Genomic DNA, 15464 nt, shown 5'->3' on the forward strand with positions numbered 1-15464 from the left:
GAACCACCCGCGGAGTTGCCCAAGAGACACTGCAATGTGGAGAGCACTTGCCTTGCACATGGCCGACCTGGGTTTGGTTTTTGGCATTCCATAAAGTCCCCCTCTACCCCGAGTCCCGAGTCCTGCCAGGAGTGATTTCTAAGCACAGAAACACTGAGCCAGAGTAATCCCTGAGCACTGCTGGGCATATCTCAAAAATCAACCAAATAAATAACAAAGACCATCACCCTCACAGCATGCACATCTGGGGGGCATGAGGGTGGGAAAAGCTGTACCCACACCCCCCTGGAGGTCCTGGAGGTCAGCCCCTCACAACAGAGCAGGGTGCACTGGCAGGTTCGGGGAACCCCTCTCTTTTGACGGGGGCGTCTCACCAGGCAGCAGCTGTTGGTGCTTAAAAGCTCAGAGACTTGTGGCTGCTGGGTGGGTGGATTGGCCGTGAGCTGGAGCAGAGGGTACCAGGGGCTGCTTGGGTGCGAGTGAGGGGAGGCCGGACTAGGCTGGAACCAGGGTGCTGTGCTTTGGAACCCAAACACTCAGCTGGGGATTGGGGACTCACCCTGGGCCCAGAAAGGAAGTGGCAGGAACCTGGCCCCACGGGATGGGGCATGGGGTGACCCTCCCCTGCTCCACAGACCCAGACCCCCAAGTCTGAGAGTCTGAAAGGTTGAACAGAAGCTGTTTTTGCTGCCTTGGGGAGATCGCAGGCTGCCTAAAGTAGGAGCCCTGGAGCCCTGAAGAGTGATGTGGGGCGTCGTGGGCAGGCCCAGACCTGCGGTGCTGCGGGCGGCGTGTGGCAGGGCCAGGGCAGGGCTGGGCAGCGGCAAGGGCGAGTCCAGGCTTTGCCTCTGTTTCCATGCCGAGCCTGGGGACTACAGTAGGGCCCAGCAGTGTGTGCTGTGTCTGTGTGTGTGTCTATGTGTGTCTGTGTGTTGCATGCAAGTATGTCTCTGTATGTGTGTGTCTGTGTTGTGGGGGACAGAAGAGCCTCTACAAAGGCAGTACTTCCATCTCTCTCACAGGAGGAGGAAGATGGTGAGGACACGGCCTGGCCCCTGCTGGGCCTTAATGCTTCTCATAGCTCTGCTCAATGCCCCCTTCCCAGAGGTCACGGGTGAGTCCAGCCCAGCCCCCTCCACCATCCCATCACCATTCTCACCGAGCGTCCCTGAGCCAGAACAGTGCTGAGATCTCCAAAGCAGAGACAGGGGAGAGAGAGGGATAAATGAGGAGCACTATGGGGGAGAGGGGTCCCTCCAGGGGTGGCCAGCTTCATGCTCAGCGTTGCTGAGAATGTGAAAGGGGTCCCGAGGGACAGGGGCTGAGACATTTGCCTTGCATGCAGCTGACCAAGTGTGATCCTCAATACTTGGCTCAGATCCCCTGAGCCTGCCAGGAATAATCTCTGAGCATAGAGGCAGGAGTAAACCTTGAAAGTTGCCGGGCGTGGACCAAAACAAAACAGAACAAAACACACACACACACACACACACACACACACACACACACACACACACACACACACACACACACACATAGAAGAAAAAGAAAGGCAACCCAGTGAATGTTGAGAAACTACCAGCATTTCCCCAGCTCCCACCTCTGCTGGATATTGAGGACCCAGGAATGTGGCATTCAGGGACCCATCACCCCTAGAGATGGGAAAAGGCATCAGCCAGAGCAACCCAGCCAATATGAGAGCCTGTCACTTGGGCCTCCCCTTGAGTCCCCACCCCCCAGTCCTGGCCTGGAAAGTTAGAGGTTGGGCCCTGGCTTAGCAGGCTGAGCAAGCTGTGTGAGCCTGGCTGATGCCCCCACATCTGGGGCCTACCTCCACCGCTCCATGTCCCTCCAGCAAACCGCTGCAAGAAGGCTCTGGTGAGGACCTGCACGGAGTGTATTCGGGTGGACAAGGACTGCGCATACTGCACAGATGAGGTGACTGCTGGTTCCCCCCCCCCCCACTGCCAGGTCCTCAATGGGTGGGAGAACCAAGGTGCAGGGCTGGAGCAATAATAGCACAATAGGGAGGACCCTTGCTTTGTACAAAGCCATCCTGGGTTCGATCCCCCACAGCCCGTAAAAGCCCCTGAACACCCCAGGAATGATTCCTGAGCGCAGAGCCAGGAATCAGTCCTGAGCACCACCAAGTAGCACCCAAAAATCTAAACAGGGGCTGGAGCGATAGCAGAGCAGTAGGGTGTTTGCCTTAAATGTGGCTAACCTGGGACAGACCTGGATTTGATTCCCGGCATCCCATATGGTCCCCGGAGCCTGTCAGGAGCGATTTCTGAGCACAGAGCCAAAAGTAACCCCTAAGCACTACCAGGTGTGACCCATAACTCCCCCCAAAAAAATGAAAACAAAAATAAAAACAAAGGGGGGGGCTGGAGAGATAGCATGGAGGAAAGGCGTTTGCCTTGCATACAGAAGGTCGGTGATTGGAACCCTGGCATCCCATATGGTCCCCCCGAGTCTGTCAGGAGCGATTTCTGAGTATAGATCCAGGAGTAACCCCTGAGCACTGCCGGGTGTGACCCAAAAACCAAAGTAAATAAATAAAATAAATAAAAACAAAGGGGTCAGAGCGATAGCACAGTGGTAGGTTGTTTGCCTCGCACACAGCTAACACAGGATGGACCCCGGTTCAAATCCCGCATCCCACATGGTCCCCTGAGCCTGCCAGGAGCGTCTTCTGAGCGTAGAGCCAGGAGTAACCCCTGAGTGCCACCTATTGTGACCCAAAAACAAACACACACACACAAAAAAAAAAACAATAAATAAATAAAAATAGGGGCCGGAGAGATAGCACAGCGGCGTTTGCCTTGCAAGCAGCTGAACCAGGACCTAAGATGGTTGGTTCGAATTCTAGTGTCCCATATGGTCCCCCATGCCTGCCAGAGCTATTTCTGAGCAGATAGCCAGGAGTAGCCCCTGAGCGCCACCAGGAGTGGCCTAAAAATCCAAATAAATAAATAAACAAACAAATACAAAGCAGGGCCGGAGAGGTAGCACAGTGGTAGGGCATTTGCTTTGCATGCAGCAGATCTAGGACAGAGAGTGGTTCGAATCCTGACATCCCATATGGTCCTGCCGTAGCCTGCCAGGAATGATTTCTGAGAACAGAGCCAGGAGTAACCCTCGAGTGCCGTAGGGTGTGACACATACCCCCCCAAAAATAAAAACAAAAATAAAAACAAGGCAAGAGCCAAACTCCAGGTAGACCAGACCTGGGGCCAATCATGGTGCCCCATTGACCCTCCTCTCCCCACTTCTTGGCCAGACATTCAGGGACCGTCGCTGTAACACCTTGGAGGAACTGGTGGCCGCTGGCTGCCAGCAGGAGAGCCTGGTGGTCATGGAGAGCAGCCTGGAAATCACAGAGGTGCTCGAGTGAGCCCGGGAGGGAGGCTGGGTGGGGAGGATTGGGAGGAATGGGGGGGGGGGCTGACACTCCACCTGCCGTCCGCAGGAAAGCCTCATCGACACCACCCTACGCCGAAGCCAGGTGTCCCCGCAGGGTCTGCGGGCCCGGCTTCGGCCCGGTGAGGAGCGAGAGTTTGACCTGGAGGTGTTTGAGCCCCTGGAGAGCCCGGTGGACTTGTACATCCTTATGGACTTCTCCAACTCCATGTCGGACGATCTGGACAACCTCAAGACGATGGGGCAGAACCTGGGTACAGGCCCGCAGGGTCCTGGGGGGCAGCTGGGACCTTGACTCAGTCATGGGAAGGGCTCAGGGAAAAAGGTCCCCACCCCCCATTAGACATCCTTAACTTCTGGGGATAATAGAGAAGATGCAGTCAAATCTGGGGGATCCCCAGGAGGCAGGACTCTAGCAGACACTGGTCTGGTTTCCCCACCCAGTTCTGGGTCCCTGGTCTGTGTAGGCACCCACCAATGCTGATCATATGGGACAGGAAGTCACTCGCTCTTTTCACTCCTGCACAACCCCTGAAGTTGGGGGGGTGGAGGAGGCGCTTAGGAAACCCTCTTTTCCAGCCCAGCTCCTCAGCAGGCTCACCAGCGACTACACTATTGGATTCGGCAAGTTTGTGGATAAAGTGAGCGTCCCACAGACGGACATGAGACCCGAGAAGTGAGTGGTGGTGGGGGGTCAGGGAGTGCAGCGGCCCAGCCCCATGTCCTGCCCTGTCCTTTTGGGTACTTTGGGCTGTGGTGGGTTCTGGGGTTCTGAGGAAAGCATCTGGCGAATGCTTAGCCAACAAGCATTTTCATTGTTTAGCTCACTTGGCCCAAAGACAGTTTTTGTTTTTCCCATCCCAAAAGATTTTGTTGATGGGAACAGAGTGATAACACAGTGGGGAGGGCATTTGCCGTGCACACAGCTGACCTGGGTTCGATCCCCAGCATCTCATAGGGTCCCTCGAGCCTGCCAGAAGTGATTTCTGCTTGCAGAGGCAGAAGTAACCCCTGAGCATTGCCGAATGTGGCCCAAAAATTAAAAAAAGAAAAAAGAAAAAAAGATTTGGTCTGGTTTGGTTTTGGGACCACAAAGAGATCACTCCTGGCTCTGTACTCAGGGATCACTTGGGGTATTCCATGAAATGCCAGGAATTGAACCTCAGTTGGTCATGTGCAAGGCAAGCGCCCTCCCCACTGTCTCATCACCCAGCCCCCAGCATCAGCTGTTTGAGGTGCAGCCCATTTGCTCATTGTTGTGTGCTTCGGACTGTCACCCCAAACTTTCAACTGGTTCTTTTATCTTTTGGGGGTTTGAGGGTTGTGTTCTTAGGCCGTGAGGGGATCATGCAGTGCTGGAAAGTTGAACTCACATCTCCAGTATACAAAACTTGGCACTAGTCCTTTAGCTGGAATCTGTCTCCACTTCTCTCTTCTCCTCTCTTCTTTTCTTCCCCTTCATTCCTCCCTTCCCCTCCCATTTCCTCTCCTCTCCTCTCCTCTCCTCTCCTCTCCTCTCCTCTCCTCTCCTTCCTTCCTTCCTTCCTTCCTTCCTTCCTTCCTTCCTTCCTTCCTTCCTTCCTTCCTTCCTTCTGCCACACCCGGCGGGTTCTCAGGGGTTCCTCCTGGCTCTTTGCATTCAGAAATTACTCCTGGCAGGCTCAGGGGACTATATAGGATGCTGGGGATCTAACCCAAGTCCATCCTGGTCGGATGCATTGCAGGCAAATGCTCTACTGCTGTGCTATCTCTTCGGCCCCTTCTCTCTTTTTTTCTCTCTTCTTCCCTCTCTCTCAGATCAATGAGTTATGCAAGGAAATTGTTTTGGTAAAGAACTAATGGGGCCGATGAGGTGGCACTAGAGGGAAGGTGTCTGCCTTGCAAGCTCTAGCCAAGGAAGGACCGTGGTTTGATACCCCGACGTCCCATATGGTCGCCCCAAGCCAGAGACAATTTTTGAATGCTTAGCCGGGAATAACCCCTGAGCATCAAATGGGTGTGCCCCACCCCCAAAAAAAGAACTAACAATGCTGGAGTGAAAGCACAGAAAGTAGGACATTTGCCTTTCATGGGGTCGACCTGAGTTCTATTTCTTTTTTTTTTTTTTTTTTTTTAAGCTTTTTGGGTCACACCCAGTGGTGCTCAGGGGTTACTCCTGGCTGTCTGCTCAGAAATAGCTCCTGGCAGGCACGGGGGACCATATGGGACACCGGGATTCGAACCAACCACCTTTGGTCCTGGATCGGCTGCTTGCAAGGCAAACACCGCTGTGCTATCTCTCCGGGCCCTGACCTGAGTTCTATCCCAACATCCCATATGGTGCCTCCCACATGCAATGCAGGAGTAACCCCTGAGCACTGCTGGGTGTGGCTCCCCAAAACAACTAACAGTGTGTTCTCCCACACAAGAAACTAGCAGAGGAAACAGTAACAGGGAGGGACCTGGATGCTGTCCAGTGGGGAGCCCCAGCACTGCCTGATCCCCACTGTGAAATACTGTGGGAGAGGGCTGGACAGTCCAGTGGTGAGGGCTCTTGCCTTGCAAATGGCCGATCCCAGAACTCTATAGAATGCCCTCAACCCCACCTAGATTAATTCTTGTGGCCCCCAAACAAGATGAAAATTGGGGCCACACTTGGTGGTGCTCAGGGCTGGCTCCTAGTCTGTGCTCAGGGAATCCTACATGGTACCAGGGATTAAACCGGATCTTGTTGTGTATACAACAGGCACCTTAAATCCCAAAATCTCTCTTTCTCTCTCTGGTCTTACTAAAACCAACATTTTGCTTATTCAGGGGTACACTCAACAGTGCTCAGGGGACTCCTGGGATGCTGGTAATCAAGTCCAGATCAGCTATCTGCAAAGCAAACACTTTTCTAGCTGGCTGTGCTATTGGTCTGACCCTAAAATCAGCATCTTGTTTTTTTGGTTTGTTTTGTTTTGGGGGCCACACCCATTGACACTCAGGGATTACTCCTGACTATTTGCTCAGAAATCACTCCTGGCTTGGGGAACCATATGGGGGAATCGAACCACAGTTCATCCTAGGTTAGCCTGTGCAAGGCAAATGCCTTACTGCTTGGCCATGTAGAGTTTTGCTCCGGCCCCTAAAATCAGCATCTAAGGGACTTTTGGGAGTGAACAGGGCTCACGTGTGCATGTTTTCAGGAGCACCGAGCTGTGTGTTTTCATCTCTCCTCTCCATCCTCTCGGCTCAGGCTGAAGGAGCCCTGGCCCAACAGCGACCCCCCCTTCTCCTTCAAGAATGTCATCAGCCTGACAGAGGACGTGGAGGAGTTCCGGACCAAACTGCAGGGGGAAAGGATCTCGGGGAACCTGGATGCACCTGAGGGCGGCTTTGACGCCATCCTGCAGACCGCCGTGTGCACCGTGAGTGCCACCCGCCACGCTCCTCCCCTGCACACAATCTCAGACACACAGGAAGTACATGCTCCCTGACTCAAGCACTGCAGCTTGTGCTGCGATGGGTCAGCCAGCCTAAGCCTCTAGAACCTTCTGTGTGCTTGGAGACCTGCCTCCCAACCGACCTCACTGCTTGTAAATGCTTCTCCCAGCCACCTGTCTCGACCTATGTGGAGCAGCTGAGTAGAATAAATCTCTTTTTTTTTTTTTCAGGGTGGGAGTTCCCCTCCTCCCGATCTGTGCTCTGTGCTCAGGGATCACTCCTGGTGGTCTTGGGAAACCATATCCTGCCAGGGATCGAACCCAAGTTGGCTTTATATAAGACAAACGCCCTCCCCAGTGTGCTGTCTTTCCAGACCCTCAGAAGTATTTCCTCTTGTGACACAGCTTGCCTGCTGCACTCCCTTCCCGCCCTGTAGTGCTTATTTTCCTCAGTCTTTTTGTTTTGTTTGGAGGCCATAACCGGTGCTGCTCAGGAAAATTGCATTGCATTCAGGGATCACTCCTGGAGGGCTCTGGGGACCCTACACAGTGCTGGGAATCGAATTCTGGTTGTCTGCATGCAAAGGAAGTGCCTTCCCCCACTGGACCATCTCTATGGCCCCAAATTGGTCTTTCCTGTTTGTTGGTTTTGGTTTTGGGCCACACCTGGTGGTGCTAGGGGTTACTCCTGGCTCTGCACTCAAGAATCACTCCTGGAAGACTGGCGGACCCTATGGGATGCCAGGGATCAAACTCAGGTCGGCCATGTGCAAGGCAAATTACCCCACCCCACCCCTGTACTATCAATCCAATCCCATAATTTGTCTTTTTTTTTTTTTTTCGGTGCCAGGAGATGGACCATGAAGCTCCTACATTGTAAAGCATGAGCTCATCCAAGGAGCGATGTCCTTGCCCCTATCTGCCACTAGAACTCACAGAAGGGCTGCAGGGGGAGTGCAGTGGGCTCATGCCCAACACTGCATGAGCCCCTGAGGACCATTGCACTGAGGGACCCCAAGCACCAAGCTAAGAGTAGCCCCTGAGTACTGCTGCTCAGGTCCAAAATACAACCCTCCCAAAAAACAAACAGTAGGGCTAGAGAGATAGCACAGTGGCTTGAGCACTTGTCTTGCACGTGACTGACTTGGGTTTGATCCGTGGCACCCCATAGGGTGCCTTGCCAGGAGTGACCCCTGAGTGCAGAGCTAGTAGGAAGCCCTGAGGACCACCAGATATGGCCCAAAAAAACAAAATTAAAGCAGAAAAAAAAAACTAACAATAGGAATCAGGTAAACAGCTAAGCTGTGTATCCCTTGATCCCCAAAAGTTCACAGTTTACCAAGGATATCCTTAAAGGCTGAACCTCAAATCACTCTCCTAGTTAAGTGTCCCTGGGAATAGCTCCAGGGCTGCCTGAGCACCACTTAGATGCTCCCCAAAATAACATCCCGGGGCCGGGAAGGTGGCGCTAGAGGTAAGGTGTCTGCCTTACAAGCGCTAGCCAAGGAACGGACCTTGGTTCGATCCCCCGGCGTCCCATATGGTCCCCCCAAGCCAAAGGCGATTTCTGAGCACATAGCCAGGAGTAATCCCTGAGCGTCAAATGGGTGTGGCCCAAAAACCAAAAAAAAAAAAAAAATAATAACATCCCAATGTCATGTTGCTGGCTAAGAGCCTGGGGCAGCAAGAAAAGCCCAATATGGGGCTGGCACACTGCTGGCACATCGCTGGTCTCTCTCTATGCAATGCCACCATGGTGAGCATTCCTGGCAGGCTGACATCTGCTCACGGTTATTCCTTGCCCCCCTCCAGAGAGACATCGGTTGGCGCCCCGAGAGCACCCACCTACTGGTGTTCTCTACTGAGTCTGCATTCCACTACGAGGCAGATGGTGCCAATGTGCTGGCTGGCATCATGCGACGCAATGACGAGGAGTGCCACCTGGATGCCACGGGCACCTACACCCAGTACCGGACCCAGGACTACCCCTCAGTGCCCACGCTTGTGCGCCTGCTGGGCAGACATAACATCATCCCCATTTTCGCTGTCACCAACTACTCCTACAGCTACTACGAGGTGCCCAGGCAGGGGGACCCAAACCCCATCCCCATTCCCCCTTCTCTCTTGGTCTCCTTTCCAGAGTATCCAGCTGTCCCACCCCAATCCCGACCAATCCCGAGGTGGTGGGATGAAAGTGAACCAGACCTCCTGGGTGTGCTGAGGAGAACCCCAGAATGGCCGTGGCTTCTGGAGGCTTCTTCTGGGCTTGATTGCGTTGCATCTGTCCCTGCAGAAACTGGGCTCCTACTTCCCTGTGTCCTCGCTGGGAGTGCTCCAGGAGGACTCAGCCAACATCCTGGAGCTGCTGGCGGAAGCCTTCGATGTGAGTGTGGCCCCGAGGAGACAGGAGGATGGGGGACCAGAAGATACTCTGGGTGGAGATGGGCAGTAGTACAAGGAAGAAGCAACCTCGCAGCCTGGCACCAGGCTTTTGTGGGTTTGCTACCTGAACCCTAGGAGCTGAGCCCAGCCTCCCCTCCCCCTGCTCATGGATCCCCTCCTCTCTTTCAGCGCATTCGCTCCAACCTGGACATCCGGGCCCTGGACAGTCCCCGAGGCCTAAAGACAGATGTCTCCTCCTTCATGTTCCAGAAGACCAAGACAGGGTCCTTCCATATCCGGCGAGGGGAAGTGGTATGTTGGGGGGGCTCAGGGAGGGGAAACGCTTTCTTTATTTTGGATCATACCCAGGGAAGCTCAGGGCTAACTCCTGCTCTGTGCTCAGGAATCACTCCTGGCAGTGCTTAGGGGACCATATAGGATGCCAGGAATGGAACCAGGGCAGGTGTATGCAAGGCAGATGCCCCACTTGTTGGACTATCATACTGGCCCTGGCATAGGAAGAAAATTAACCAGTCCAAGTGGCCTTCAGGAATGGCTCAAGGGCTGAGCACAGGATTTGTTGTTGTTATTGTTGTTGTTTGGGAGATTTGGGCCACACCCAGTGGTGCTCAGGGGTAACCCCTGGCTCTTTGCTCAGAAATTACTTCTGGCAGGCTTGGGGGACCCTTTGGGATGCTGGGGATCAAACCTAGGTTGGCAGTGTGCAAGACATTCTCCCCACTGTGCCCCTGAACACAGGTTTTGCATGTAGGAAGTCCAGGGTTCATCCCCAGCACCATATGGTCTCTTGCTTACTGCCAGGAGCAATCCCAAAGCAAGAAGTTGAGTGTAGGGGCCGGAGAGATAGCATGGAGGTAAGGCGTTTGCCTTTCATGCAGGAGGTCATCGGTTCGAATCCCGGCGCCCCATATGGTCCCCTGTGCCTGCCAGGAGCAATTTCTGAGCCTGGAGCCAGGAATAACCCCTGAGCACTGCCAGGTGTGACCCAAAAACCAAAAAAAAAAAAAAAAAAAAAAAAAGAAGTTGAGTGTAGCCTCTGAACACTGGGGGTAAGACCCAAATCAAGGCCTCTGGGGCCACCCAGACTAGGTCTCAGACCCTCTGGAGAAGCTTCTGATGAGCTTGGCCACTTTTTTGGGGGAGGGGGGCATATCTGTCAGTGTTCAGGAGTTACTCCTGGCTCTGTGCTCAGAAATCGCTGCTGACAGAACTCAAGGGACCAAATGAGATGCCGGGGATCGAACCTGGGTCCATCCTGGGTTGGTAGTGTGCAAGGCAAATGCCCTGCTGCTGTTCTATCTCTCCGACCCTTTGAGCATGTTCTTAACCTGTCCATAACCTGCTCAGTGCTCATAAGCTGGTGCCCAGCTGCTCCAAAGGGCTGACTAAGGACACTTGGTTGCTGCCTGTTTCTGGGCCCAGGGCTGGGCATACACTCGGGATCCAGCCTAACCCCACCAATCCCAAAGACAAGTGTCCCTGGGATTCTGCCCATGTGTCCTGGCTGACTGCAATGCTATTGCCGGGTCGCTGCAGGGTACATACCGCGTGCAGCTCCGGGCTGCAGAGGAAGTGGATGGCACACATGTGTGCCAGCTGCCAGAAGAGGACCAGAAAGGCAACATCCACCTGAAGCCGTCCTTCTCCGATGGGCTCCACATGGATGTGGGTGTCATCTGTGAAGTGTGCGCATGCGAGCAGGTACGGCCCAGCCCTGGGACTGGAGAACAGGATGGGGGAGCTCCAAGTTCTGAATCTGAGCCTCCTTCAACAAGAACACATCTCCTTTCTTGGGGTGCTCAGAGGGGGGCAGACAGCTGTGGCCCAGCCTCATGTTAACCTCCCCTACCCCCACTCCTGACATTCCACTGTGATCTTCCAGCAAAAGGAGTCTCGTTCAGCTCGCTGCCACTTCAATGGGGACTTCATGTGTGGCCACTGTGTGTGCATGGAGGGCTGGTGAGTGCGGAGCCTGGGAGAGCTCTTCAGGGATGGTTGCACCCCCATAGTCTGCAGCCTGGAGGAGAGCAAGGAGCTGGGTGGGCTTTAAGAAGGGCGGGGTGTGGAGGTGCAGCCATCCAGTTGTTGAAGAGCTGTGAGTGCTTCCTTCCATATGCTTCTGGAAGCACATGCAATGTTCCTGTAAGGATGGGAATTCTGGGAGATTCGCTTTTCACTTAAGGATTCTGAATGAGGTGCTGTTTACCTAACAATATGCTGAGGGTGTGGGAGATATGACTCAGAAACTGGGTGCAGGCTTTGCACACAGGACCTAGGTTTGATTCCTCAACCCTGCAACCTCATAATTCCCTGAACATCACTGGAACTGACCCCAGGACCACTGACTATGGTGCAAACAATAACCTCTCAGCCTCCCTCCTCTCCTCTCCTTCCTTCCTTCCTCCTTCCTTCCTTCCTTCCTTCCTTCCTTCCTTCCTTCCTTCCTTCCTTCCTTCCTTCCTTCCTTCCTTCCTTCCTCCCTTCCTTCCTTCCTTCCTTTCCTTTCCTTTCCTTTCCTTTTTTTTTCTTTTTTCTTTTAGGCCACACCTGGCAGTGCTCAGGAGTTACTCCTGGCTATCTGCTCAGAAATAGCTCCTGGCCGGCAGGGGGACCATATAGGACACCGGAATTTGAACCAACAACCTTAGGTCCTGGGTTGGCTGCTTGCAAGGCAAATGCCGCTGTGCTATCTCTCCAGACCCTATTTCCTTTCTTTTTTCTTTTCTCTCATCTTTCATCCTTTCTTCACTCCCTTCCTCCCTCCCCATTCTCTTTCTTTCTTTAGAGAGGATATACAGTGAGTAAGGCACTGGCAGATTCAGAGAGGCCCCCAGCATTCCTTATGGTCCCCCAAGCGCTGCCAGGAGTGATCCCTGAGCACAGAGGCAATAGTAAATCTTGAGCACTGTTGGGCGTGATTCCAAATACAAACAACAAAAAACATAGCTGAATTCCTGGAGGACTCTGGGAAAGCTTGGATTTGATTCTGGCTATGGGTAAGCCCAGTGATGCTCAGGGGTGACTCCTGGAGGTTCTTGGGGGAACCCTATGGGATGCTGGCGATCGAATCTGGGTTGGCTTTATGCAAGGCAAACGCTCTCCCCATCTACATCATTTCTGGGAGTGCTTTGAGACCCTGACCAAGCAGAAATCAAATCAAATTCCTTAGGGCCAGAGAGACCCTCTTATTGCTGGGGATCTAGCTGTGCATTCCCAGCACCACATAGGGCCCCCTGAGCACAGAATCAGGAGTAATCCCTGAGCACAGCCAGTGTGGCCCAAAAAACCCGAAAGGGAAAGCTCTGAACACCCTATAGATACCGCACCAGTCTGCTGTGGCCTACTGGCGAGGCTTTTGTGTGAACCTGGGACTCACTCAGCCATGGGGCCGCAGTGAAGTGCGATTCTAGAGGTGCTAGGACGTGACCATGACCATGACCGTGACCGTGTCCGGCTCCTCCCTCAGGAGCGGCAAAACTTGCAACTGCTCCACGGGCTCGCTGAGCGACACGGCGCCCTGCATGAAGGACGGTGAGGACAAGCCCTGCTCGGGCCACGGGGAGTGCCAGTGCGGCCGCTGCGTATGCTACGGCGAGGGCCGCTACGAGGGCCAGTTCTGCGAGTACGACAACTTCCAGTGTCCCCGCACGTCCGGCTTCCTCTGCAACGGTGAGCATGGGCCTTGCATTGCCAGCTGGGCTGGGGCGATGGAGGGCAGGGCGGGGTGCCTGGAACCCAGCCTGCCAGGCTAGAGGGAGGCCAAAATCCCATGAACTGGACCCCCCAGAGCCCCCCGAGTGCCTCCTCCCATGCCAGCCCCAACGCGATCTCTCTGCCCGCCACACGCGAGGTCTCTGCTTGCAGCGCCATCTTCCCACCTGCAGCATGGGCGCCGCCATGGCACATGACATAGCCCAGCTTCTACGCCTGCGCAGGGTCACACCCCCAGGATAAGCTACGGGATTGGACGGAGGAAGATGAGTGACAGCTCATTCATCCAATGCCTGTTAGGCCCCATACTTGGCATAGGGCAGGGACTCATGCGCCCTGTTAAGTATGTCTTTCCTTTACCACTTGGCACCTCTAGGAAAATGTGGGCTTCTTCTGCAGGGCACCTGGGAGTGAGATGCTCTCAAAAAGTTGGCACGAGCCAAATGTGAGCTTGTGTTCTCCAGTCCAGGATCCATTCAGTTCTAGTGGGGCCCACTCATTTGGGGGGATTGTCATGCCTAACAGTGCTCAGGAGAGTCTCCCAGCTCTGTGCTCAGGTTGCCCCTGGGAATGCTCAAGAAACAGTGAGGCGCTTGGGATCGAACCAGGGTCAATTGCATGCATGGCAAGCGGCTTAATGATCTTTCCAAATCGATACCAAACTTTTTCCTAATGAGCACGAAGGGGAGGAGCCAGGGAGATGGTCAGTGGGTACCAGTGCTCACTGTTTGCAGTGGAGACTTTGCATCTGCACCCCAACACTGCATACTGCACTCCCTGCACTGAGTGGAGCCCTGGTAACCCAGTCAAATCTAGTTTAAGGGGGCCGGAGAGATAGCACAACTGTAGGGCTTTTGCCTTGCACGCAGTCAATTCAGGACAGACGGTGGTTCGAATCCCAGCATCCCATATGGTCCCCCGTGCCTGCCAGGAGTGATTGCTGAGTGCAGAGCCAGGAGTAACTCCTGAGGTCACCCGGTGTGACCCCAAAACAAGACAAAACAAAACAAAAATCTAGTTTAAGGTTTATTGAACCAGGGCTGGAGCAGTGACGCAGCAGTAGGGCATTTGCTGACCTAGGATGGAATACAGTTCGATCCCCTGGTATCCCATATGGTCCCTCAAGCCAGGAGTGATTACTGAGTGCAAAACCAGGAGAAACCCCTGAGTGTCACTGGGTGTGGAAAAAAAAAAGGTTTATTGAACCTTAAATGTATTTATTAAAGATGAGAACTCGGGACTGAAGAGGTGGCTCAAGGAGTAAGATGTTTGTCTTGCACAGGCTAACCTAAGACACACGGTGGTTTGATCCCCTGGTGTCCCATATGGTCCCCCAAGCCAGGAGCGATTTCTGAGTGCATAGCCAGGAGTAACTTCTGAGCATCAACAGGTGTGGCAAAGAAAGAAGAAAGGAAGGAAGGAAGGAAGGAAGGAAGGAAGGAAGGAAGGAAGGAAGGAAGGAAGGAAGGAAGGAAGGAGGGAGGGAGGGAGGGAGGGAGGGAGGGAGGAAGGAAGGAAGGAAGGAAGGAAGGAAGGAAGGAAGGAAGGAAGGAAGGAAGGAAGGAAGGAAGGAAGGAGGGAGGGCAGGAGGGAGGGAGGGAGGGAGGGAGGAAGGAAGGAAGGAAGGAAGGAAGGAAGGAAGGAAGGAAGGAAGGAAGGAAGGAAGGAAGGAAGGAAGGAAAAGAAAGAAAACTAAACAAAGATGAGAATTCATTTTTTATCTGCATAATTTTGGGGCCACACCTGGTGGTGCTCAGGGGTTACTCCTGGCTATGCACTCAGGAATCACTTTTGTTGGACCTTATAGAATGGTCTGGGGACCTATGAAACTAGTCAGCCATGTGCAAGGCATACATCCTCCCTGCAATGCAATCGCTCCAGACCCAATTTTATTTATTTACATTTGGTTTTGGGTCCACACCCAAAGGTTCTTGGTGCTTATTCTCCCGAGTTCAGGGATCACCCCTGGTTCAATGATGGTTCAGTGGACCTTTTAGGGTGTGGAGGCTTTTAACTGAATCAGCCAAGTGTAAGGCTGTACTAGTATTCCAGCCCCTCACCATTTTTTTTTCTTCTTATCATTGCATTGGCCAGGATTCATTCAAAGTCTGGAAACAGGCCCACAGGACTAGGTCTTTGCTTTGAGAATGAATTCCCCAGGCTGCTGTGTGAAAGAGGGAAGGCAGGGATCAGAGACACAGAGACATGGGGAAGGAGATTCCAAGGGAGAGGGATAGCCACATCTGGATGATGCATCCTGGCCACCACCATGGGGACAGGAGAAGCAAAAAGCTCTCCCTCTCCCTTCCTGCCCCCTCTGCAGATCGAGGCCGCTGCTCCATGGGCCAGTGTGTGTGCGAGCCTGGCTGGACAGGTTTGAGCTGTGATTGTCCACTTAGCAATGCCACCTGTATCGACAGCACTGGGGTAGGCCTGGGCCATTGGGAGGAGGAAGTGGGCAGAGGGGGGGAACCCCAGTGGGACCTCCTGCCTACAGGAGGGGAGGTGAGGGGAGAAGACTGG

At 53.8% G+C, this 15464-nt stretch overlaps 1 protein-coding gene across 1 annotated transcript in view; it reads left to right on the forward strand.

Moving 5' to 3' along the window:
• The first annotated feature begins 1032 nt into the window (after positions 1 to 1032).
• The window catches only part of ITGB4 (integrin subunit beta 4), a 32518-nt gene continuing 18086 nt past the window's right edge, over positions 1033 to 15464 (forward strand). The window contains exons 1-13 of the mRNA XM_049768508.1: positions 1033 to 1114; positions 1856 to 1938; positions 3284 to 3385; positions 3473 to 3677; positions 4003 to 4099; positions 6641 to 6812; positions 8640 to 8903; positions 9121 to 9210; positions 9399 to 9521; positions 10767 to 10931; positions 11113 to 11189; positions 12697 to 12899; positions 15265 to 15368. Of these exons, the coding sequence (XP_049624465.1) occupies positions 1033 to 1114; positions 1856 to 1938; positions 3284 to 3385; positions 3473 to 3677; positions 4003 to 4099; positions 6641 to 6812; positions 8640 to 8903; positions 9121 to 9210; positions 9399 to 9521; positions 10767 to 10931; positions 11113 to 11189; positions 12697 to 12899; positions 15265 to 15368 (1767 nt within the window). The remainder of the gene's footprint in view (positions 1115 to 1855; positions 1939 to 3283; positions 3386 to 3472; positions 3678 to 4002; positions 4100 to 6640; positions 6813 to 8639; positions 8904 to 9120; positions 9211 to 9398; positions 9522 to 10766; positions 10932 to 11112; positions 11190 to 12696; positions 12900 to 15264; positions 15369 to 15464) is intronic.

This window comes from Suncus etruscus, chromosome 1 (genome assembly GCF_024139225.1).
Source record: "Suncus etruscus isolate mSunEtr1 chromosome 1, mSunEtr1.pri.cur, whole genome shotgun sequence".
NCBI classification, from domain to species: domain Eukaryota; kingdom Metazoa; phylum Chordata; class Mammalia; order Eulipotyphla; family Soricidae; genus Suncus; species Suncus etruscus.